The following is a 23,626-nucleotide window of genomic DNA, read 5'->3' as shown; positions in this document are numbered from 1 at the left end:
AAAAAAGTTACGCCCTTAATAAGCGCGTCACCGCCTCTGCAGCTTACTCCATGAGGATTGCTAACACCACGCTCCTTGCGAGCTACAGTAATATTTAGTGTGCCCTAGTACAGGATGGCCTTCAGGAAGTTTGATAGAACTACCCGATCACGCCTGCTGGCGGTCGTGGCTAAAGGCAGACAAGTTACTCAGAATATCCTGAAGAACACTCAGCTGAAACCGCAGAGCGCACTCTTGCCCAGGGAACCCTACTCAAGCGACCTGCATGGTTAAACTATGGGTTCAAACCCAAAACACAAGCCTCATTAATTAACAAGCCTGCGATGACACTCTGGAAGTGGCAAAAAAGGAGCATGAGACATTAAAGTCACTTAGCCAGATTTTGGCTAAGCCTTTTCACCAGTGTGGTGGCCCTAACGACCGCTGGTCCTTTCATGGCCAATCTTTCTCCCGCTCGCCCCAATGTCTGTATGGCTCGGGGTAGGGAGGTGCCCCATGGGCCTCCGGACAGGGCTCCTCTGGCAATATTCAGTATCAGTAAAGGAGCTCTCGTAGGGTCAAGGGCAGAGGGACAAACTCTGCCTCCAGAGGCTCCCCGTCCTCCACCTCCCAAGTGACTTGCCTGTACGGATCCCCTCCCATGCTTACCCGGTCGAGGGTTGCCTGTTACCATTTATCCACGCCTGTGAGGGGATCACATCAGATCAGTGCATAGTAAAGACAGTCACCCACGGGTACTGTATCGAGTTCCTCCGACCACCTCGCTACCACCCACCAAGAACCAAAGCACCTGCGCATCCTGCTGGAAGAATTTCAGGTCCTGCTGGAAAAGGGCGCAATTGAAGTAATCTCCCTTCTCCAGGTAAACTAGGGTATTTATTTAGTGTACTTCCGTGCACCCAAAAAGGATCACAGCACGTGCCTTGTTCTAGACCTGCAAAGTATGTCAAACCTCAAAAGTTCAGGGTGACAACTCTTAGGAGGTAATCCCACTGCCGCAGCAGGGGGATTACATGGCCACGTTGGACATGAAAGATGCATACTTTCATATTTCAATGTTATCAGCACACACAAAGTACCTCAGGTTCATGATAGAGGACATCCACTATCAGTTCAAGGATCTTCCCTTTGGCATTTCCACAGCTCCAAGGGTGTTCACAAAGGTACCGGCGGTTCACCTGCTTAGGCAGTCTGTCCCACTCAAGCCCTACCTCGATGACAGGCTCTATGGACAAATACCCAGAAGACTGTAGATCTCCTCTTCAACCGAGGATTCTCTATCAACGAAAATAAATCCAGTCTAACCCCCAGCCAAGTCGAACAGTTTCTGGGGGTTCTAATTCGAACACACAGGCTCGTTTTCCCCTCCAATGAGAGGGTCCAAAACATGCTGTTCCAGATCACTCACCAGGTGACTGTACGCAAGGCCATGCGGCTGCTGGGGAGGATGGCTTCCTGCATCTTCCTAGGTCCTCGCACTCGTCGGCGCTCCTTGCAAGAGTGGCTCTCAAGCCAATGGGGTCAGGCCAGTGGGACGATCTAGTGGTTGTCTTGACGATCCTAGTTCAGTCTCTGCAGTGGTGGTCAAGGGATAACCTTCTGCAGGGAAAAACCTTCACCACCCCTGCAGTAGAGGCCACTCTCACCAGAGACAAATCTGTCAGGGTTGCGGGCACACCTCTTCAACAGAGAGCACATGGTGTGTCGTCTCCAGCAGTAGTGTCCAATCGCATCAACCTGTTGGAACTGCTAGCATTGTTGAAGGGCCTGAAGGCTTTCCAGATACACCTCCAAGGGAAGACCATTCTAGTCCTCACGGACAGTACCACAGCGATGTACTACTTGAACAACCAAGAGGGCACTCGCTCTTTAGGGCTATCCAGACTGTCTCAGAACATCTTGAAGTGTGCACTCAAACGCAATATGTTCCTCCGCTCAACTCGTTCCAGGGGAACTAAATCTTCTGACAGACGTATTCAACACAGATTTCCCCCTACCCGTTGAGTACAAGTGGCGGCTACAAGAGGATATTTTACTCAACGTCTTTGCAGAATGGGGCTTTCCAGGTATCAACTTGTGCGCCACTCTGGAAAACACCCAATGCCCAAGCTATGCCTCCAGATACCCACAGAACTGCTCTGAGGGGAACGGTCTCCTGATAACCTGGTCTGGGAGATTTGCCTACGCTCCCTCCAGCCCCCCGATTCCACTTCTTAACCAGTATAGTGCACAAGATGCACCAGGAACCAGTCACAATGATCCTGGTGGCCCCTATGTGGGCTCGCCAGCCTTGCATCTTCAATCTCATGACAATGTCAGTCTCACCCCCCAGGAAACTGCCATGCCCTTACAACATGCTGTCACAAGATCAGGGACTAACACTACACCCGTGCCCCCAAACACTCATTTTAGCAGCCTGGCTCCTGTAGTCATAGTTTGGGCACCTTCAACTCCCCCAGAGATGCATGGACATACTCGGGGAGGCACGGAAACCTATCACGAGACATTGCTATTCCTCACTATACTACCTCTTGTTTTACTAATGTCTAACTCTCCCACTACGGGATTTAACTCTGCAGCCGCCTGAGGGGATGTAGCCACCCTCTCTCCCTCTTTCTCCATCATGTACATGTTCCTCCGGTAAGGCCGCCCCCTTGCAAACCACCAATGTTCTTGTAACGTAACCATGATTCCTGTGATATAGCTAAAATCTGCTACCATAATGTAGCTAAGTAAGCTGCCCTATGATGTAACTATGAAAGTATGCCTGCCGTGCAATTATAAAAGTATTCTTGTAAATGTAACAAACTAACCATTATCATAACGTAAATGGAAAGTATTCCTGTCCTGTAACTAAGAAAGTATTCATTCATGCGATGTAACCAAAACAGCATTGTTGTCATGTATCACTGGTACCCCTCCCTGTAACTAAGATCCCTACAAGTAACAGCGCCACAATGCCCGAGGGCTGCATGTGCGCTATGCAAATTTAAATAAATAAATTGCTACTCCAGTAAGTGGAAGCGCTTTACTTGGTGAAATACAAAGAGCATCAATCATTGATTGCTCTGCTAAAGACATTGTCCTTTACCTAACTCAACCTCTAGATTCAGGACTGGTTTTCAATTCTCTAAAGGTGCACTTAGCGGCTCTTTCGGCGTAAACCACGTCCCAGAGCAAGGTTTCGTGGTGGAAGATTCCTGTGATTAAAGACTTTATCCCCCTATCTCCAACACAGCTCCCGGATGGGACCTGAAAGTGATCCTTACCAGACTAATGGGACCCCCCTTTGAACCATTGCACAAGGCTAGCCTTAAAGCACTTGCCTACAAGACTGCCAACCCAGTGGCCATCACCTTTATAAGGAGAGTTAGTGAACTGCAGACCCTTTCAGTTCAGGACCCTTTCTTCACGATTCACAAAGACAAAGTGATTTTGTGCGCACACCCACACTTTGCGGCCATATTTATCTCAAAGTTACATCTATACCAGTCCATAACTGCCCACCTTTTTCCAAAACCCCACTAACGTGGCAGAAATGAGCCTCCACACACTAAATGTGAGGAGAGCGGTAATTTACTATCTGGAAAAGACAAAGCCACTAAGAAAAACAAGCCAGTTCTTCATAATAGTGGCAGCTGGTTGAAAAGGGGACCCTGTCTTGAAGTCAGCTATTTCCAAGTGGATCATAAACTGCATCATACTGTGTATCTCTCTTGCCAAGAGAGATCTACCCTTCACGCCTGGAGCAACTCGACTCTGGGCACAGGGGCTACCATAGCATTCATTGCAAATGTTCCTCTAGGTTACATTTGCAAGGCAGCAACCTGGAGTTCTGTAGACACTTTTACACAACACTGCTGCCTAGATACACACTCTAGGTCTGATTCTCAGGTGGGACAAGTGGTGCTCAGACACTACTACTGTTCCTTCACACATCCCACCACCATCTCTGGTTACTGCTCGCTAGTCTATGCACAGCATGTGATTCTTAGCAGATCCACAAGCATCAGAAGATATACATTACTCACTGTAATCGTATTTCTGATGATTTGTATCTGATTAGATTCACATGCGCCCAGCCTTCCTCCCCTCTTGGAGTAGAAAGAACATGGACTTCTTACACTTCCTCTGTTCTGTACTCGCTCATGTGAACTAGAAGGCTCCCTCACGGCAGAAAAAACAACCGGTGGCACCTTGATGCGTGAGGGGTTTTGGGTACAATACATGTCACGTTGGGGCTAGTGTTAGTCACGCCCATGTCAACGTCCCTTTTGTTCTTCTAAAAAAAGATGCAATACTTTGTGATTACCACTAGATGTCGGACTATATGCACAGCATGTGAATCTAAGATCCATTACTCACTGTAATCTTATTTCTGATGATTGTATGTCTTATCATTGTAAAAGAGCACATGGCAGGCGCAGAGATGGGCTTGGAGGGAGAGCCGAGGTCATGCTAACTCATACTTCACTCACTCCCAGACAAATCGGCAACTTCTAAGGTCTTCCACCTTTGTTTAAGGCTATAATTTGAAACCACCCTGCACCTCGCTGCACAAATTACATGTTCCAATTGTGAAGGCAAGATGGCCTTGATTTCTGTGCTTGGTGATTGATCAAGGGGTGTAACAGTTTTATGCCCGATGGTCTGGGTATGGATGGTACTGTGGTATGTGGGGGTCTTCAGATAAAACCATTGTAAGGCTATCTTTCTCGTGAGGGTTTTTTTTGGTGGGCAGGAGGGCCTTGCGATCTGTTCCGTGGGGTGGTAACTGCCCATGGGCGCTCTGCTTCCTTCTCATGACCTTGCAGAGCACATTCTTCCCAGAGCACGATGGCCTGTAACGCCCAAGACAATGAAGGGTTTATGAATCTCTGAGACTTAACCCAGAGTGGGGGTGATGTCCTTGTTCAGGCAGGTGAACAGTTGCTAACCCATTTAGTGCTTTTTGCTGTGCTTAGGCCTGCGTTGCAAAATGGCAGCCACTAACTAAGATGGCGTTCACATCTACTATGTAGCCTTTAATGCATGCATTAACATGATTGTGTAACCCCCTACTCTCTGGATGTGGTCTCTAGCGCCTGTTTCGAATGTTGTGTCCTCCAGTATATTCCTCATATTTGACATGTAATGTCCAGCTTCAGACATTTTTCCGGCAGAGGGCGCCCTCCGTTGAAGGAGTCGAGTCGCTGTCCCTGGAAGGCCTCCGTCTAAGGTGACGTCATCCGATGTTATAAGTAGCACGCAGAGCGCCTGTTGGCCTCAGTTCCGTTTTTCAGCAAACGTGTTAGATTTGTGAAACTCTGTGCGCCTCGTACTTCTGAAGTACTACTACTGTTATCTGTCTTTTCTACGATATCTTTGTCTACTACCCCAATGACTCCTCGTTCAGGGTTTAAGAAATGTAAGGAGTGCGGCTCCAAGATGTTGATTACGGATCCGCATTGGGTCGGGGTCGGTCTGTGGTGCCTGGGCAAGGGCCACGAGACGGATACCTGCTCAAAATGTCAGTCCATGACAGGGAAAGCCTAGCAGGAACGACAGGTGAAGTTAAAAGTAGGCAAGGTGTCCAAGCCCTGTAAATCCTGACCGGCTGCGCTTTCGACTGACGGGCCGAGGGGCGACTCTTCTAGTCGGAAGAAAGCCAAGCGCTCACATTCCTGTAGTGGTTCCCGCCACTCTTCCTCTTCGTCAAAGCGTTCGAAGCGGAGGCACTGCCGGTCGCCTTCCTCGTAGTCTTCGTCAGGAAGTACCCCCGAGAGGGTGACATGCCCGTCCAAACCATCGACACCGGCAGAGTGGGAAGCTTTCCGGTTGGAGATGCTTAAGATTTTTGAGAAACGGGGCAAGGCTCCGTCCGCGCCTTCTGTGGAAGCGGTCTCTGCCTGATACTTGCGCGCCCTCGAGCCTGAGTTCACTGCGTGATCCACATCGAGAGCCCTCGAGGCAAGGTGTCGAAGGATCACTCGAGAGAGAGAGGGCAAGGTATGCGTCGTCGCCGAGATCTTCGGAGCCATCAATGCCGTTGTTAGTGCCCATTGGGGTCTTCAGCGCCGTTGTCGACGCTGGTGGGGCCTAGTTTACCGGCTCAGTCCCCAGGTCCTGTTGACCCACCAAGGAAGGTTCTGGCTAAATCTAAGTCGACTCCTTCAAAGCTTTCTAAGCCTCTAGGCTCCATGCCAGAAAAAACGTTTGCCGCCCCTTCCTAAAAAGGATTTTTTTTTTAGGAACCTCACTTCAATTTCTGAAGAGGAACATTCAGAACGGGAGGATTCCCTGCTTTGGGCTCCAGTGTGGGACTTCAAATGTGCCAGAGTGCTTCATTTCAGAGGACAGCAGGATGCAGGACCTGTGTGACACTTTGCATAATGCAGGTGGTATTGATACCACTCCGGATTTGGAGTTTGGCAAGCCAGAACCTGGGGAGCATGCCGACTCTTCAGATAGACACCTTATGTCTAAGGTGGTGGAATACTTGTGCTGTTCAAGACCTCCAGCACCTTATGATCAGGATGATCTTATAGATATTTTGGACAGGGTTCTGCCTACGGATCCCGTTAACTTAACATGTGGCTCTTCAGAAAAGCATGGCCAGAAATTGGGAGACCATGGTGACTAATCTGGCGGTTGACAAGTCTCTTGCACGAAAATACTGCCCCTCCAGTAGTCTGGTGGTCAAGGCAGCTACGGCTACCTCGAAGCAGGCCGTGTACCCTACCATCCCTCCTGATGTGGACGATAAGCTCGTAGATGGATGGGTGCGAAAGGTATTTTCGGCAGGGGAGTATGGCGTTGAAATCAGCCAACTCCACCTGTGCGCTTGAAAAATTGTCAGGGAGTGCATCTCCATGGCAGCGGAGCACATTCCAGAAGGGGACTGTCAGTCTAGAAAAATGGATACCTCTCATGATTGACGGCAAATGTATTTTGGTGGCCGTGGGCCAACAGTCTCATGCACGATACGATTAAAATACAGTTTACCAATGAACGGCCATTTTGATATAACAAGGATCGCCATTTTGTTTTCTAACAATTGCTCATTGCTTTCTGTTCAAATTGCTTCGCAGCACATTTTCTGCTTACACTGCTCGACTGTTAATATTGTTGTCTGAACGTGGAAGGACAAGGCCGCAGGGCTGCGAGGCTAATAAGAGTCTTGAAACACAACGTAGGCAGCGCCGGGAAGGAATGCCCGGCTCCCTCCCTAATGTAGCCTTGAAGCAGAGCCGCAGGGCATTTAATCATTTCACAGCTGCCAGCCAGTCTCGGTATATGGTAGATTATGTTAGAATAAAGCAGCTAAAGGCTTGAATTATGCTCTTCTTACGCCCCCCCCTTTACCGAGCCCTGTAGAGCGTGTCGGCTCCCAGGACACGAATAGCACCTCATAGATGGCAAGGTCTGGAATGTGACTCTTCCCCCGTATGTAGCTCGCTTCCAAGAACAGAAGCACTGTGTTCTGTTCAACAACTAAACGATGCCACCGCACTTGCAAAATTGCATATTGTTACTACAATAGATATTTGAAGGTGTCATAATTGTCGAAAGTGTCCATCATCACACCAAGTTCAAAGAAACCCAATAAAGGGGGGTGTTAAACATGTCATAGCTGATTGTATGATATGCATTTTTTATATATGTAACTGATGTACGTAATTCACTCTCTTGCATCCCTCGAGGTCTAGAGATACACGTCGCGGGAGAGACCGAGTTGGCCAACTGAGACTATTTGCTTTGCAATAAACCCTAGCTTTGGGAATACAAGCTCGTGTCTAGCGTATCTATCGTGTGTGGTGACTTGCCTTGTTTCCATAGACGTGAGGGACCCCTAGGGGCCCCTTTCAGGACGGCAAGGAAGCCATGTGTGAGTCCCTCCAGTCTGGATTGGATTCTGCGGATAGTATCAGCAGATCCATGGCTACGAGCACCGATATACGCAGGTTTGCATGGTTGCGGAAGTCAGGTTTTGCACCTGATGTGCAAGCTCGCCTTAACATGCCATTTGACGGGGACTCACCTTTTTGGCAGCAAGGCTGACAAGTGCCTTTTCGAGGGGATTGGGTCCTCCGACGAATTCCATATCTATGACATGTAATCAACACAGCTGTGCTGCTTCGGAAACTTTTTCTGCGTCCTGCGTCGATGACGTCGATGCGCCGTCGTCGAGGACCTCCTCCGACGTCCGACGTCATCCGATGTGATAAGTAGGACGCACGACGCCCATAGCCTCAGTTCCGTTTTTTCCGCGAACGTGTTGCTTCGTGTTTCTCGGTTCTAAGCCTCGACTCTTTGGAGTTCTGTTCTTTCTGGTTCTTCGAACCTGTTCGTTTGTGAATTTCCTTCGGCGATGTCTTCCACTTCGTCTTCAACCCCGCGTCCGGGCTTTAAGAAGTGCGGGGAGTGTGGGTCCAAGATGTCGGTGACTGACTCACACGACGCCTGCCTCTGGTGCCTCGGGGAGGCCCACGACACGGATGACTGTATCGACTGCCAGTCGCTCACGTCCAAAGCCTTACGCGAACGTAAGAAGAAGTTGTCGGTAGGTCGGGTGTCCAAGCCCCGGAAGTCGAAGTCGGCGGGGCTTTCGACGGATGATTCGAGGGGTGACTCTCCGCGTCATCGTCGGAAGTCTCGTCGGTCTTCTTCTAGGAGTGGGTCTCGCCACTCCTCAGCCTCTTCGAGGCATTCTCGGAAGCGCCGTCACCGGTCGCCTTCCAGGTCCTCTTCCGAGGATTCTGCACGGCACGTCGGTTATCCCACCAGCCGTGCGACGCCGGAGGAATGGGCTTCCTTCGGGAAGAAAATGTTGGCGATTCTTGAGTCGCAGGGTACTCAGCCGTCCGCGCCCCCGAGTGGGGTCGGCCGTGTGAGGTCGAGAGACGCCGCTCGCAAGAGTGGTCGGCACGAGTCACGGGAGCGGTCCCGTTCGGACAAGGAGGCTCGTTCTCGCCGTACCCGTTCCAGGTCCCGGTCCTCGACGCGTTCGAGACCGTGTGCTCCTGTGAAGTCTTCGAGGAAGACATCGACGTCTGAGGCGTCGAGGGCGTCGACAGGCTTTCTCGAGGCTCCGGCTTCGAGGACGTCGTCGAAGCCGTCGACGATCAGGTCGTCGACGCGCTCGGAGCTCCGGCTTCGAGGGCTGTGTCGACGCCGCCGATACTGGAGGCGCTGCATCTGATGTCGACGCCGATCCTCTCGGCACCGTTGCCGGTTTTCTCGGCGTCGGCGCCGATTCGCTCGACGCCATCGACGCCTTTCGTGTCGGAGGTGCCCCGTGTCACGGGTGTACCCCCTAGGAAGGCTCTGGTTAAGAGCAAGCACTCTCGGGTGCCTTTTCGCCACCTGGAATATATTTCGGAGGCGGATGAGGATTCTGATGGCCTGGTTCCTAGTCAGGTGCCAGATGAATTTGTCTCGGGCCATAGTCAGTTTGACGATTTGAGGCAGTCACTGCATGATGCCAGTGGACTGGACACCTCTCCGGAGGTGGAATTTTGTAGGCCTGAGCCTGGCTCCCATGCCGATTCCTCGTACCGGCGCCTTATGGCTAGGGTGTCTGAGTATCTGGGATGGTCTGCTCCCCCAGGGGAGTTTGTGCAGGATGATCTGACGGACATCCTTGATGTTGGTCCCCCAACTGACCCGGTACTGCCGTTCCATATGGCTTTACAGAGAAGGGTGGCGGCGGCTTGGACTGCTCCGGAGAGTCTCCCGGCGGTGGGCAGATCCTTGTCGCGTAAATACCGTCCAGCCAGTAGCGACCCCTGCTACTTGACCAGGCACCCCACTCCGGAAAGTTTGGTGGTGCAGGCGGCCACGGCCCCGGCAAAGCAGGCGTCGTACCCTACCATCCCTCCTGATAGGGACGACAAACGTTTTGATGGCTGGGCGAAGAAAGTGTTTTCTTCTGGTGGTATGGCGCTTCAGGCGGCCAACTCCATTTGTGCCTTGTCACGTTTCACGCACACTCTGTGGAACTGTGTTGCGTTAGCGGCTGAACATATTCCCGAAGGGGATGAACGGGATGGTTTCCTTGCTATGGTCCAGGATGGTAAGGATGCCATGTGCGAGTCCGTTCAGTCGGGTCTGGACTTGGCTGAATGCGTCAGTAGGTCCATGGCGGCGAGCACCGTGATACGCAGGTTTGCGTGGTTGCGGAAGTCGGGGTTTGCTCCTGATGTGCAGTCCCGGCTCCTCAACATGCCCTTTGATGGTGAACACCTTTTTGGCAGCAAGGCTGACGAGAGCCTTGAGAGGTTGCAGACCTCAAAAGCTGCAGCGAAGTCGTTGGGTGCTGCGGTTCGCCAACCTCCGCCTTTTCGTCCTAGGGGACAGCATTGGAGGGGTGGTTCCTTTCGCTATTACTCATCCTTCAGTAAAGCGAGAGGAGCTGGCAGTCAAAGAGGCCAACGCAGGGGTACCAGAGGTGGACGACAGGGTACCCGTGGTGCCAAGGCCGCTCGGGCAGTTGCCTCTTTGCCCTCAGGTAACGCCGCAGCCGCTCCCACTCAGTCGTGAGGCCATGTCCCATGGTTCGCCGGTTGGGGGAAGGCTGGCGCAGCATCTTGTAGAGTGGCAAGCCATTACTTCAGATGTGTGGGTTCTGGAGATCATAACCCACGGCTACTGTCTTCCTTTTCGGCACAGGCCTCGCGACACTCCACCGGGGAACCTCTCTTTGCAGAGTCCGGATTCGCTCCTTGCGCAGGAAATTCAAGCCCTGCTGGGGTAAGGCGCCATAGAACTGGTGCCTGTAGCGGAGAGGAACAAGGGATGGTATTCCCCTTATTTTTTGGTTTCGAAGAAAGACGGGGGATTGAGACCCATCATGGACTTGCGCGGTTTGAACAGACTCCTCAGGAAGGACAAGTTCAAGATGGTTACTCTCTCTCAAGTCCTCCAGGCCCTTCAGCTTCAGGACTGGTTGGTGTCACTCGACCTCAAGGATGCTTACTTCCATGTGCCGATCCATCCCAAGCACAAGAAGTACCTGAGGTTCGCGGTTGGCGACTCGCACTTTCAGTTTCGGGTCCTGCCGTTCGGATTGACCTCCGCCCCGAGGGTTTTCACCAAGCTCATGGTGGTGGTGGCAGCGCATCTCAGGCAAGGGGGGATTCACGTCTACCCCTACCTGGACGATTGGTTGATCAGGGGGAGCTCTCCCGAGCAAGTCCTGGATCATCTATCGATCACCTGTCGCTCCCTTCACAGGCTGGGCTTCTCCCTCAATTTAAAGAAGTCCCATTTGACGCCAACACAGCGGCTCCAGTACATCGGAGCAGTGCTCGACACTTCCCTGGGGCAGTGTTTTCCTCCCCAGGTGAGGGCTCTTCACATTCAGCAGATGGTGCACAAGTTTCAGCATGCCCAGACGCTCCCAGCGTTCGAGTTCTTGAGGTTGCTCGGCCTCATGGCATCCTGCATTCTTCTGGTGCCAGAGGCTCGCCTGCGGATGAGATCTTTGCAGTGGGCACTCAAGACGCAATGGTCGCAGTCCTCCGGCAGGATGTCGGACTCGATTCAGGTGCCGTCCTCGGTCGCCCGGGACCTTCTGTGGTGGGCCGTCGAAGGCAACTTGATGAAGGGGGCTCCATTTTGGCTTCCGTGGCCGGAGGTGACGATCGTGACGGATGCATCCCTCACGGGATGGGGAGCTCATGCCAACGGGCTGACAGTCAGCGGTCGTTGGTCTCCGTCGGAGTCCAGACTCCATATCAATCTGTTGGAGCTGAGGGCCGTCAGGCTAGCCCTGAAGGCTTTTCTGCCGACTGTGCGAGGAAAGAATGTCCTGATCCTGACGGACAACACAGTGGCCATGCACTACCTCAACAAAAAGGGGGGGTAGGGTCACTTCCTCTGTGCAGAGAGGCGATGCAGCTCGAGTTCTGGGCCATCCAGCAGGAAGTTTCGATCTCGGCAGTTCATCTGGCCGGAGCCGAAAACGTGACGGCGGACGCTCTGAGCAGGCAGAGCGCGATCTCTCACGAGTGGGAGTTGGCTCAGGAGATTCTCCTGGAGATCTTCGCCCTTTGGGGGACCCCTCAAGTGGATCTCTTCGCCTCCAGTGTCAACCGGAAGTGCGAAAGGTTTTGCTCGCGGGAATTTCCTCCAGAAGGAGCCTTAGGAGACGCGTTCGTGGTGGAGTGGTCATTCCCGCTGCTGTACGCGTTTCCTCCAGTCCCCGTCATCCCGCAAGTGCTGCGGAGGTTACGGAAGTTCGGTTCCCGGATGATCCTCATTGCCCCGGCGTGGGCTCGGAGGACGTGGTACCCGGACCTTCTCGACTTATCCATCTGCCCTCCACGTCGTCTTCCCTACCGAGACGATCTGCTCTCACGGGAGGGGGGTCAGGTTCTCCATCCAGAGGTCAGATCCCTCAACCTTCACGCTTGGCTTCTGAAAGGTTGAGGTATTAGGATTGGGACCTCCCTGAGGACGTGATGGAGGTGTTGCTTTCGGCCCGAAGGCCGGCAACAAAGTCTCTGTACCGTTGCCGTAAGTTCTGCGACTGGTGCAGAGTTCAGAATGTGGATCCTTTTGCATGTGACATCCCCATGGTTCTGTCCTTTTTACTTTCTTTGGCCCACAGGGGCTTGCAAGTGGGTACCGTTAAGGGTTACCTGGCGGCGCTGTCCATCTTTAAGCGCTCGTCTGAAGAGTGTTCTTACTTTAAAATCCCTTTGATTTCACAGTTCCTGAAAGGGCTCACTAATGTGTTCCCTCCGTCACCTTTCCTGGTGCCCGGTTGGGATTTAAACCTGGTTCTTAAGTTTCTTATGGGTGCTCCGTTTGAGCCTTTACATTCTTGCCCTTTGAGGCTGTTAACTCTGAAAACTGTGTTTTTAGTTGCGGTTACTTCCGCTCGCAGAGTGAGTGAGTTACAGGCACTTTCAGTTAAGCCTCCCTTCACTGTATTTCACAAGGACAGGGTTGTCCTTAGAGTTCGTCCTTCTTTTCTTCCGAAGGTAGTGACGGAATTTCATTTGGCCCAGAAGGTTGTGCTTCCGGCATTCTATCCTCCTCCGCATCCTGGTAAGGAAGAGGAGAGGCTCCATAGGCTTGATCCTAAGAGAGCTTTAAGCTTTTATGTTTCACGCATGTCCCGGGTCAGAGTGGATGATCAACTCTTTATTGGTTACGCTGGAAAGCGTTTGGGGCTAGCTGTGACGAAACAGACTTTGTCTCGCTGGATTATTTTGGCCATCTCGGAGTGCTACCGTTTGGCGGGTAAGGACCCACCGGCTGGCTTGCGGGCCCATTCTACCAGGGGTATGGCTGCGTCTACTGCCCTGCAGAGGGGTGTTCCTATTCGCAACATCTGTGATGCAGCCACCTGGGCTTCAGTGCATACATTTGTACGTCACTATTCCCTTGATTCCATCCGAGCACAGGATCTGGCCTTTGGCAAGGCGGTCCTTTGCTCTGCTATTTGATTGGCTATTCTACATTTTGATTCTAAATTCTTTCCCTCCTCCTTGCTTTGGTACTGCTTTGGGAGTCTGTCATAGATATGGAATACGTCGGAGGACCCAATCCCCTCGAAGAACAAGTTACTTTCTTACCTGGTAACGTTCTTTCGATGGGATGGTCCGACGACGTATTCCATATCGCTCCCGCCCGGCCTTCCCCGCTGCAGAATTTCTTTTGCGATTGCAGCTTACGTTCCGCAAGGCTTTGTGTCTGACTGGCAGTTGACTTATGTCACACGTTCTGGGGGAAAAAACTACAACTGAGGCTATGGGCGTCGTGCGTCCTACTTATCACATCGGATGACGTCGGACGTCGGAGGAGGTCCTCGACGACGGCGCATCGACGTCATCGACGCAGGACGCAGACGCCGAAAAAGTTTCCGAAGCAGCACAGCTGTGGTGATTACATGTCATAGATATGGAATACGTCGTCGGACCATCCCATCGAAAGAACGTTACCAGGTAAGAAAGTAACTTGTTCTTCGTTCTGGTGGACAACCGTGGATGGGTAGATCTTTTCGCTACTACTCCTCATTTGGAAGGGCCAGAGGAATGGCCAGAAGGGGCCATCGAAAGTTCCCTCCTAGTGGACGAGGTAGAGGTGCCAAGTCCGCTCCAGCAGCAGCCTCTTTGCCATTGGCCGCTGCAACTGCCGCTTCAAAACCACCACTCTGAAGATTTCAGTCACAGTTCTCCAGTGTGGGGCAGACTGTCTAAGCATCTCGAAGAATGGTGGGCCATTACTTCAGATGTGTGGGCTCTGGAAACAATAGCCCATGGCTACTGCCTTTCCTTTCTATGGAAGCCTCAGACCAATCCACTGGGGGGAAAACTCTTTGAGGATTCTGGATCTGCTCCTTGTCCAGGATACTTTAACCCTGCTAGAGAAAGGCGCTATAAAACCGGTGCCTGTGGCGGAGAGGAACAAGGGTTTGTATTCCCCATATTTTTTTATTCCCAAAAAGGACTGGGGACTGAGACCCATCTTGGACTTGAGATACTTGAACAAGTTCCTGAGGAAGGATAAATTCAAGATGGTCACTCTTTCTCAGAACCTTCAGGCCCTCCAACTTCAGGGTTGGTTGGTGTAATTGGACCTTAATGATGCTTATTTTCCTCTGCCGATCCATCTCAAGCACAGGAAATACCTGAGGTTCGCTGTTGGCGGCTCGCACTATCAGTTTCGAGTCCTGCCATTCTAGTTGACCTCTGCCCGAGGGTATTCACCAAATTGATGGTGGTGGCAGCGCATCTCGGGAGAGGGCGGCTTCATGTCTACTCCTACCTGGACGATTGACTGATCAGGGAGCGTTCTCCCGAAAAAGCCTTGGATCATCTCAACGTTACCTGCCTCTCCCTTCACAGACTGAGCTTCTCTGTCGATTTGAAGAAGTCCCGGATGGCACCTTCCCAACAGCTCCTGTACATTGGGGCTGTTTTAGATACTTCCTTGGGAAGGTGCTTGCCTCCCAAGGTGAGGGCTCAAGACATTCTCGAGATGGTAACAAAATTCCAGAATGCCCAGAATCTTCCGGCCTTTGAGTTATTGAGGTTGCTCGGCCTCATGGAATCCTGCATTTTCCTGGTGCCAGAGGCCCGCTTGCAAATGCATTCCCTTCAATGGGCTCTCCAATCGCAATGGTCCCAGTTCTCAGGACTAATGTCGCACCGCCTTCAGATTCCGCCCAGAGTGTCTCGGGATCTTCTGTGGTGGGCCTGCGAGGACAATGTTCTGAAAGGTGAGCACTTTTGGCAACTATGGCCGGAGATCACTGTAGTAACGGATGCCTCACTCACAAGGTGGGGACCTCATGCCAACAAGTTGACTGTCAGCGGTCGTTGGTCTCTGGAGTCCAAACTACACATCAATCTTTTGGAGCTGAGAGCGATCAGACTAGCGCTGAAAGCTTTTCTGCTGTCTGTACGGGAAAGAATGTCCTGATAATGACAGACAATACAGCAGCCATGCACTACCTCAACAAGAGAGGAGGCATTAACCAGTGTGCAGAGAGACAATGCAGCTCTGGTATTGGGCTATTCAAGAAGGAATCTCCCTCTCTGTGGTTCACTTGGCCAGGGAGGAAAACACGGCAGCAGATGCTCTGAGCAGGCAGAGCAGTCTCCCACGAGTGGGAACTAGGTCAGGAAGTCCTTCAAGAGTTCTTCGCCCTTTGGGGAAACCCCTCAAGTGGCTCTGTTGGCGACCTGTATCAGCCGGAAGTGCCAACTGTACTGCTCTATGGAATTTCCTCTGAGAGCAGCTCTAGGCAGTGGTGGCTTGGGAATTCCCCCTGCTGTACGCGGTTCCTCCGGTCCCCGTCGCTCCTCAAGTAATCGGGAGGTTAAGGGGGTTCGGAACCTCATGATCCTCATTGCCCCGGATTGGGCCAGGAGAACGTGGTGCCCAGACCTTTTGGATATGTCCATCTGTCCTCCAATACATCTTCCACAAAGGGATCATCATCTCTCGCAAGCGGAGGGTCGGGTTCTCCATCCAGAGGTCAACACTCACAACCTTCACGCTTGGTTTCTGAAAGGTTGAGCTACAAGGATTGGGACCTCCCGGATGACGTGATGGCGGTGTTGCTTTCGGCCAGGCCGCCAGCAATGAAGTCTCTGTACAGTTGCCATTGATCCTTTTCAGTGTACGACACCAGATGTTCTATCCTTTCTGCTTTCATTGGCACACAAAGGTCTTAAGGTTGGTACCATTTAAGGGTTACCTGGCAGCGCTTTCAATTTTTAAGCACTTTTCAGAGGAATATTCCTATTTTACGATCCTTCTGGTCACTCAGTTTCTAAAAGGGCTCACAAATGTGTCCCCGTCTTCTACATTTCAGGTTCCGGTGTGGGAACTCAACCTGGTTTTAAAATTTCTGGTGGGGGCTCCTTTTGAACCCTTGCACTCCTATCCATTAAGGTTGTTGACCTTTAAGACTATACTGTTAGTTGCTGATACATCTGCAAGTAGAGCGAGCGAGTTGCAAGCGCTTTCTTCCAAGCCACCCTTTACTATATTCCACAAGGACAGGGTTGTTTCGAGGGTGAAATCCTCCTTCTTGCCTAAGGTGGCTTCGTACTTTGACCTACGGCAAAAAATTGTGCTACCAGCATTCTACCTTCCTCCGCATTCTAGTAAGGAGTATGAAAGGCTACATCGATTGGACTTTAGGAGAGCGCTGAGCTTTTATATTTCCAGGATGTCCAAATTAAGAGTGGACGATCAGCTCTTTTGTAGGGTACACCGGACACAGACTGGGCCAGGCTGTTTCCAAACCGATCTTGTCTAGGTGGATCATCCTCACTATTTCGGAATGCTACAGGCTGGCAGGCAAGGACCCTCCTGAGGTTTTGCGTGCCCATTCCTCAAGGGGCATGGCCATCTCGACTGCCCTGCAGAGAGGGGTCCCTATTAAGAACATCTGTGATGCAGCAAGATGGTCATCAATACACGTTTATTAGCCATTACTCTCTGGACACTTCCCACACTCGGGATGTTGCTTTTGGTAAGGCAGTCCTTTCTGCCCTCCTAACATGGATACTGCTTTGGGAGTCTGTCAGAGATGAGGAATACGTTGGAGGACATTTGAAGAACAAGTGACTTACCCCTGGTAACTTTCTTCCTTCTGGATGGTCCTCCAACGTATTCCTCATCGCCCTCCCAAACTACCCCTCTGTAGAATTTCCCATGCTATTGCAGCTTTCATTCCCACAAGGCCGAGTACTGTCCTGCCTGTATTTATGGGCGCTTCTGATACACAAGGAGGGAAAAACAGAACTGAGGCCAACGGGCGCCGTGAGTGCTACTTATCGGATGACGTCACCGTCGATGGAGGCCTTTGAGGGACATCGACTTGACGCCTTCGATGAAGGGCGCCCTCTGCCGAAAGAATTTCCAAAGCTGGACATTACATGTCAAAGATGAGGAATATGTTAGAGGAACATCCAGTCGAAAGAACGTTGCCAGGGGTAAGTAACTTGTTCTTCATGTTCGGCATCTCCTAGGGGGGTGGGAAGACCCTCTCGCCTTCCCAACATCCTGAAAAAGTGACTCTGGAAATAAAGTTTGTTCTCTGCCACTACTTCCTGCCACCTGCATTTGTTAATACAAGTTTGGCTGCCTGGCACCCCTGGCAGCACCCATCATTGCCTAGATGACCATAATGAAGTGTGCTCTGCTGAAGACGTGAGCTCATGTTTTTACAAGGTAACCGAGGCCTTTTGAGATGGCCTATAGAACTGTCCTCTTTGAAATCGCCTAGTGCATGTCTGCCTCCTTAGAGCAGACGTGGACTCGAAGTGCCTGCTTTTACCAAATTACTACATCTCTTAAAGCAGCTGCAAGGTGACCTGTCGAAAGGGGGGAATGTCCAGTGAACCATTGATCCAGAGTCAAAAAGGAATCTGGTTCGTGAGTAGACTAGCAGTGTCAAAAATTAGAGTGTACATACGCACTTAAAGGATGGTCCAAACAGCCCAATTTCTTTTTAGCATATTCTGCTGAATGCCTGTGTCGAGCATTTACTTATTGGTTTGCTTTATTTGATTTATAAAACTTTGAGCTTTATGCTCAGCAGTGTTGTAAGAAATAGTATTTATTAACTCTGCTAAACTGAGGGAAAGTTTATCAGGGAAGGTCTGAGATGGATGGTTATGAAATTTGTTTTTTTTTTTTTTTTTTGCTCAGGTGTCTGGTGTGGGCTGTACAAAACTTCCTGAAGGTTGCTAACTTGATGTAGCAGTCAGACCTAACTCAGGGAGTTTAGGTGATGTAGGCTGACACATAGGTACAATTCACATGCTTAATGTAGAAAATACACCACACTCGTATGCTGAAAAATATTGACTTTCAGTAAATTACCCATGCATAGGTCCACTTGGTTAAATAACTACTCTAGTAAACTAAACACACAGTAAAAAGACATGCTGTATTAGAAAACAGTAAATTGACAAACACACTGCTCATTCCTTTGCTATATTTTAAGCCTCCTAACTGGTGATAGGCAAATGGCATATTGGTATAAGGGTTGGGAATAGAAGGGAATCGGGCCTTAGTAATAATAGTCAAAACAGGATACCATTGCCAACATGAAAAGTCACTGTGACCTTAAACCACCTCCAGGCCATAGTAATTGGAAAATACAAATGCACACAGCCTTTCTACAACACAGCTAGGTTTAACCGAAGTGAAACCCTTTTGGTTGAGAGCACCACTGTCACTTCAGAGGAAAATAGATAAAATGCCACTGAATACGGTGTCATCTAGCATTCACTTACGCGGAAGTGGAATATGTATCTTAATGTGTTTAAAAATCATGGTGCATTCTAAAATTCAAGCCGTTCTAAAAATCACAGGGGCATGGAAGTGCTCCCAAAGTCACTTTGCAGAGTTTCAGGTCAGTAAAATGTTCCCAATTATTTAACTGGACAAATTCAATTGGCAATCGATGTGTATGTCAAATTGGCAGGTAAGCCCCAGTTCTACTTCACAGGTACAAATTTGGCTGCAAACATCCATAGGGAGGAGGACCAGCAGTGATGTCGGTGAAGAATCCCAGAGGCAGGTTCAAGAACCAAGAGCCTCCGAAGATGAAAGACTGAAAGGCCAGGAGAACCTGACAAAGCAGATTCCTGGGTCTCCTCTAACAACAAGGTTGCCCAGCGACAGAAAACTGTCCCACGGTGAAGGCTGTGGTGGGGGGTGACCCCGGACTGTCCTGAAGTGCAGTTGAAGCAGGGTGTTGGAGCCTCAACACTGTTCCAGGCAACAGCAGGCACCAGCAACAAGGTGGGACAACCACAGCCATAAAGCAAGAAGCTGGCAGTAACATAGACTACACACTGTCCCAGCAGAAACTGCTTGGCTCAGCACGCCAGTGGAGCTAGTAGGAAGGCAGAAGATGGCCAGGGAGAAAGGTTGGTATCCCAAAAGCCAAACTTCCGATCATCCCATGACACAGGGTTTCAGTCAGTATGGCCAAACATGGTCCTAACAATACAGCAACTGCTGAAAAACTGCGGGAAATCGTCAGCAGAAAGTACAGTTGCAGCATAATTGAGTGGAAGAATAGGGTTTTCCCCAAATATACCCACACAGAGGCTGGCCTAATCCAGTACATCAATCCCACCGTGGGCTAGAAACAAAGGATGAGATGACCAGCCAATCTGGTTGGTCACTAAATCTGCCACTCCAGACCAATCCCCCAGGATGTGATCTGGCCTTTCCAGGGCTAGGAACTAGTTTACACCAGTTCAAACCGCTACAGAGTGTGCATGGCTAGGCTCACAAAGATCCAACTTGTTCATAACCGCCATTTTAGGCTTGTCTGGTGGTTCCTGCAAAAAGTAAGCCCCTGAACCGCTAAAACAAAATGGCAGAGAGTAGGCCCTAAAAATATGTTGCTAATCCAATGGTTACCAAAAAGGTACATTGGGCTACAAATGCGGTAAAGCTGCATGCTCCCCCGCCCCGTTGAAGCCAATTCTAAATAAGTTGGCAAAAGCCTACCCTCCAAAACCAATTTGGGTTGTATAATCTTCCTAGGACACAAATGGGGTGCTTAAGAAACCCTGGCCATGGGAACCTTATGGGTGACCAAGGACCATACTCTTCGAAAATGAAAAAAAAAAGAAAGAAATAATAATTGTTACTGTGGCTGGGGGACTAGAGTAGAAGTCCCTCTGACCATCAAAAATAGGTCGGTGATCCAAAAAAGGGAAAATGGCGGTTTGGGGGGGGGGAGCTGTGGTATAAGGGGAAGAACAACTATGTTAAGGGTTCCAATAAAGGATCTACCCGAATTCTCAATAATGAGTCTGTTTTAACAGTGATGACTAACCTGGAGAGAACATTAGAAAGACCTAGGAGGACTGACAAGATAGATGAAGAGCACGCCACAGCATCGGATCATTATGTTTAAACTAGAGAGACCTAGATGAAGGTCAAACATGTAAAAGGAAATAAAAGGATTTTTTTTTATTGAACAAAAGTAAATCTTATTCAATTCTTCATATTCATTACACATCCTTCAGTTCTCTCCTACATATTCCCAGTGGTGATTGTCACTAATAAAGAGAATGGCTGTGCCTTCTAATTTAACATATTGAACCAACAATGATGCAAATTTGTGATAGGAAAAAATAGAAGCAACTTTCAGTTTTTAATATTCATAGGCTCATGTTTCCCCCCACAAAGCTCAGTGCATTTCATGTTAGTTGCAGGTTATAGGTTTACTCTACACTGATTTATTGGCAGTGGCAAGACAGAGCGGATTCTTGAAAGGATTATGGAAAAGTGAATGTGGGTCTGGAGAGTTCTGGGGAAGTACAGAAATAAGATTTGTGTAGATGGATGTGAAGTCTCAATATAGACAAATGGAAGTGCCAAAATGTGTCCCTGATAAGATGAGAAAACAGAGCAATGCCTCATGCCAGTAGGCCACAATGGAGCGGATGGAAAGTAGACCACAAAAGAACTAACCCAGAGACTTCAATCGTGTTTCCAAGAACTTCCAATTTCTTTATTGGGGATAGACCAGCTAATGGCATAGTTGTGATACTGCTTACCTTTAATGGATATACCTTTCACATGCTAAATCGTTGCAATCAGTTGTATGCCCATTTGTAGCTGTTATGGAGGTGAAGGGCTCATGTCTTTGAAAGTTTAGATAGAAAAGTGCCCATCAGATCTATTGTTTGAGAAAAAGCGATTACCGTACTTTAAGCTGGAGGAGCACTTCTTTGAATTTGGAAATCAACAATTTGCTCCTATATGGACCTGGCGAAGAGCACCAATCATCCTAAAAGATGGGTGTCCTTCACCAGGTTCATATAAGAGCTTTGGTTTGGCACTGGCCAGATGAATCTAAAGCACAAGTCACTTTCTTTTTCCCATAGGAACTGTTTGGGGTTGCTAGCCTGTGGGGCTTTGGAATTATCTGTTTTTGATGCCCATTGATTCCAGAGAAGTGCGTTTAATGACTCTCAATAGAGCTTCCAAGCCCTACAGTTACACTTATTGACAAATAAAACCTTTCTTTTACTTGCAGTGCTCTGGACTGCACAAGGAAACTGCTTGACCATCAATTCAGATGAAGGCACTATCGGAAGGAACAGTGGCATCTTCTGGGCCCTCCTGCAATTCAGGTAAAAGCATTCACCTACCTCAAGCACCTTGTTGCAGTGACATAAATATGTAATTGCTAATTTCATGTTTTTAGTACACTTAGAAAATAACAATCTCAAAGTTATGATCTAAAAAATTTAATAAACATTAGTTTATATCCTTAATCGGTTTCTGTTGTGTTTCCACAGATTGTTTGCTAAATCTGGGCACTCCCTTAGCAATTCCTTCCCAAGTTCTCAATTTTATCGCCAGTTTGTTCTCGGACCTTGAGCATGAAGGCTTTTGCTTTGAAATAATCACAAAGCACTGGCACACATTTCCTGGTCTCTAGTTCTTGCAGGCAGTTTGTTTGTCCCAGTTAAGCGGGTGTGGATTCATAGGCACCCCTGGAATATTAGCTACTGAATTCTGTACCTAAACTATTTACTTGACATTGGACATTGCATTGCAAGAAGTATAGACATGACTTTTGAACACTGCAAATGACCATTCTTTTAAAGTATACTTAATGTAACCTGCATAACATTTTACTTTCTCACATGATTAAACACAATTTATTTTTCTAACATACTTGTGTACACTTCTTATGGAATGTTGTTGCATCTTTTCTTAAACCGTGCTACTACCCTCAAGAGTTGCACTTGGCCATTCAGTCGTTGAGAACTCTAGATGAGCCAGGGAACACTTGTGTGATATATTGTTGCCTAGCTGTGGATCAGTTCTCCTCACTCCCTAAACCCTGGAACGAGAGAAACCATTCTTAAACGCAGGACTGTGCGGTTCTTTGATCAACCCCATAGCTTTCAAAATTCCTCCTTCACCCAGGCTACCAATCCATATGTAGGTGTCACCAGAGTTGATTGTGTTAATCCAAGATTTAATACATTTTCTTGCCATATAAGAAGTCTCTGCCCGCGAGCGGGGGACAAGGATTTTATTTTCATTTTCAGGAGGACTACAAGAATCTCTTCTGGCTAATCCAGGTCAACCCAGACAATCATTTCGGCATGTAGTCACTGTGCAGCAAGTCATCCCTGCAACAGGATGATTGCCCATGTGCCATAGATGTAAAAGACACCTATCTGCATATCACTGTCTAGCCCCTTCAAAGATTCTCCATGAGGGTCCTGTCGGAGGGTACATATGTTTTAAATGTGGTGCTGATATTAAGTCTTTGTACTGCCCCCAGTTGTTCACCACAGTGATATCAGTAGTGGCCTCTTTTCCACATCTATGTTGGCAGGTGATTCGCAATCTGCCCCAACCGTGTCAATATGCTGATCATTCCCTCTCCTCTGTCGATTGTGGTTCATATCAAAGGCTAGAGGATGGTGATGGGGTGACCGTGGGGGCTGGCAACCACCACCTGCACCCAAGCCCACCCGAACTTTGTATCCCACACAATAGTGCCCAATAATATCCCCTGCGGGATAAAAACAGGGCTGAAGATTGTAAGGCAGACCACTAGACAAAGAAAAAACAATCACCAAAGGAGAAATGTTGGTGCATCTCTCTGCAAGGAAAACACATTTGATTTTGTATACAAAAAGGACAAATGTGACAGAGGGTGCCGTAGAACCCAATTGCCATGGAGCTCACTGTTAGTTCAAAGCAGTCATAACATCTTTCAGCAAGAAAATCCGAATAGTCATCTGTGACTTTAAGCAACATACATTGTTACCCGCTACCCTCATTGGCTGCCACCTATATACATACTACTAGTCCCCTATAGTCCCTTGAATGATAGGCCACATCTTGATGTACCCCTTCCCTCTAGCAAGTGGTCTTTTATTCCGTCACCTTGATTTCCTACAACCTGATTGGGGGGTTGCTTGCTATCTAACCCTCCCATGGGCCTAGTCACATGATGTGCACCTGGTCATTAACATGAGCTCAGCTGATACTTTTGGTGCCTAATGGGTCCTTCCAAAATAAAGGACTGCTTCTCTTGATCCCAGACATACGGGTGTTCCCTCCATGCCTCCCCGTTGCAGAACTAGATTTGTTGGCATCACCTCTTGCTCTGGGT

At 49.3% G+C, this 23,626-nt stretch overlaps 1 protein-coding gene across 2 annotated transcripts in view; it reads left to right on the top strand.

Annotated features, from left to right (window-relative positions):
- The window catches only part of MFSD11 (major facilitator superfamily domain containing 11), a 1,014,059-nt gene that overhangs the window by 276,523 nt on the left and 713,910 nt on the right, over window positions 1–23,626 (top strand). For both annotated transcript variants that reach the window (XM_069654654.1, XM_069654655.1), the window contains exon 6: window positions 21,521–21,617. In XM_069654654.1, coding sequence (XP_069510755.1) covers window positions 21,521–21,617 — 97 coding nt within the window. The remainder of the gene's footprint in view (window positions 1–21,520; window positions 21,618–23,626) is intronic.

The sequence above is a fragment of the Ambystoma mexicanum genome, chromosome 3q (genome assembly GCF_040938575.1).
Source record: "Ambystoma mexicanum isolate Mex_15411 chromosome 3q, UKY_AmexF1_1, whole genome shotgun sequence".
Taxonomy (NCBI): domain Eukaryota; kingdom Metazoa; phylum Chordata; class Amphibia; order Caudata; family Ambystomatidae; genus Ambystoma; species Ambystoma mexicanum.
This window is presented reverse-complemented; position numbering and strand designations above follow the sequence as displayed.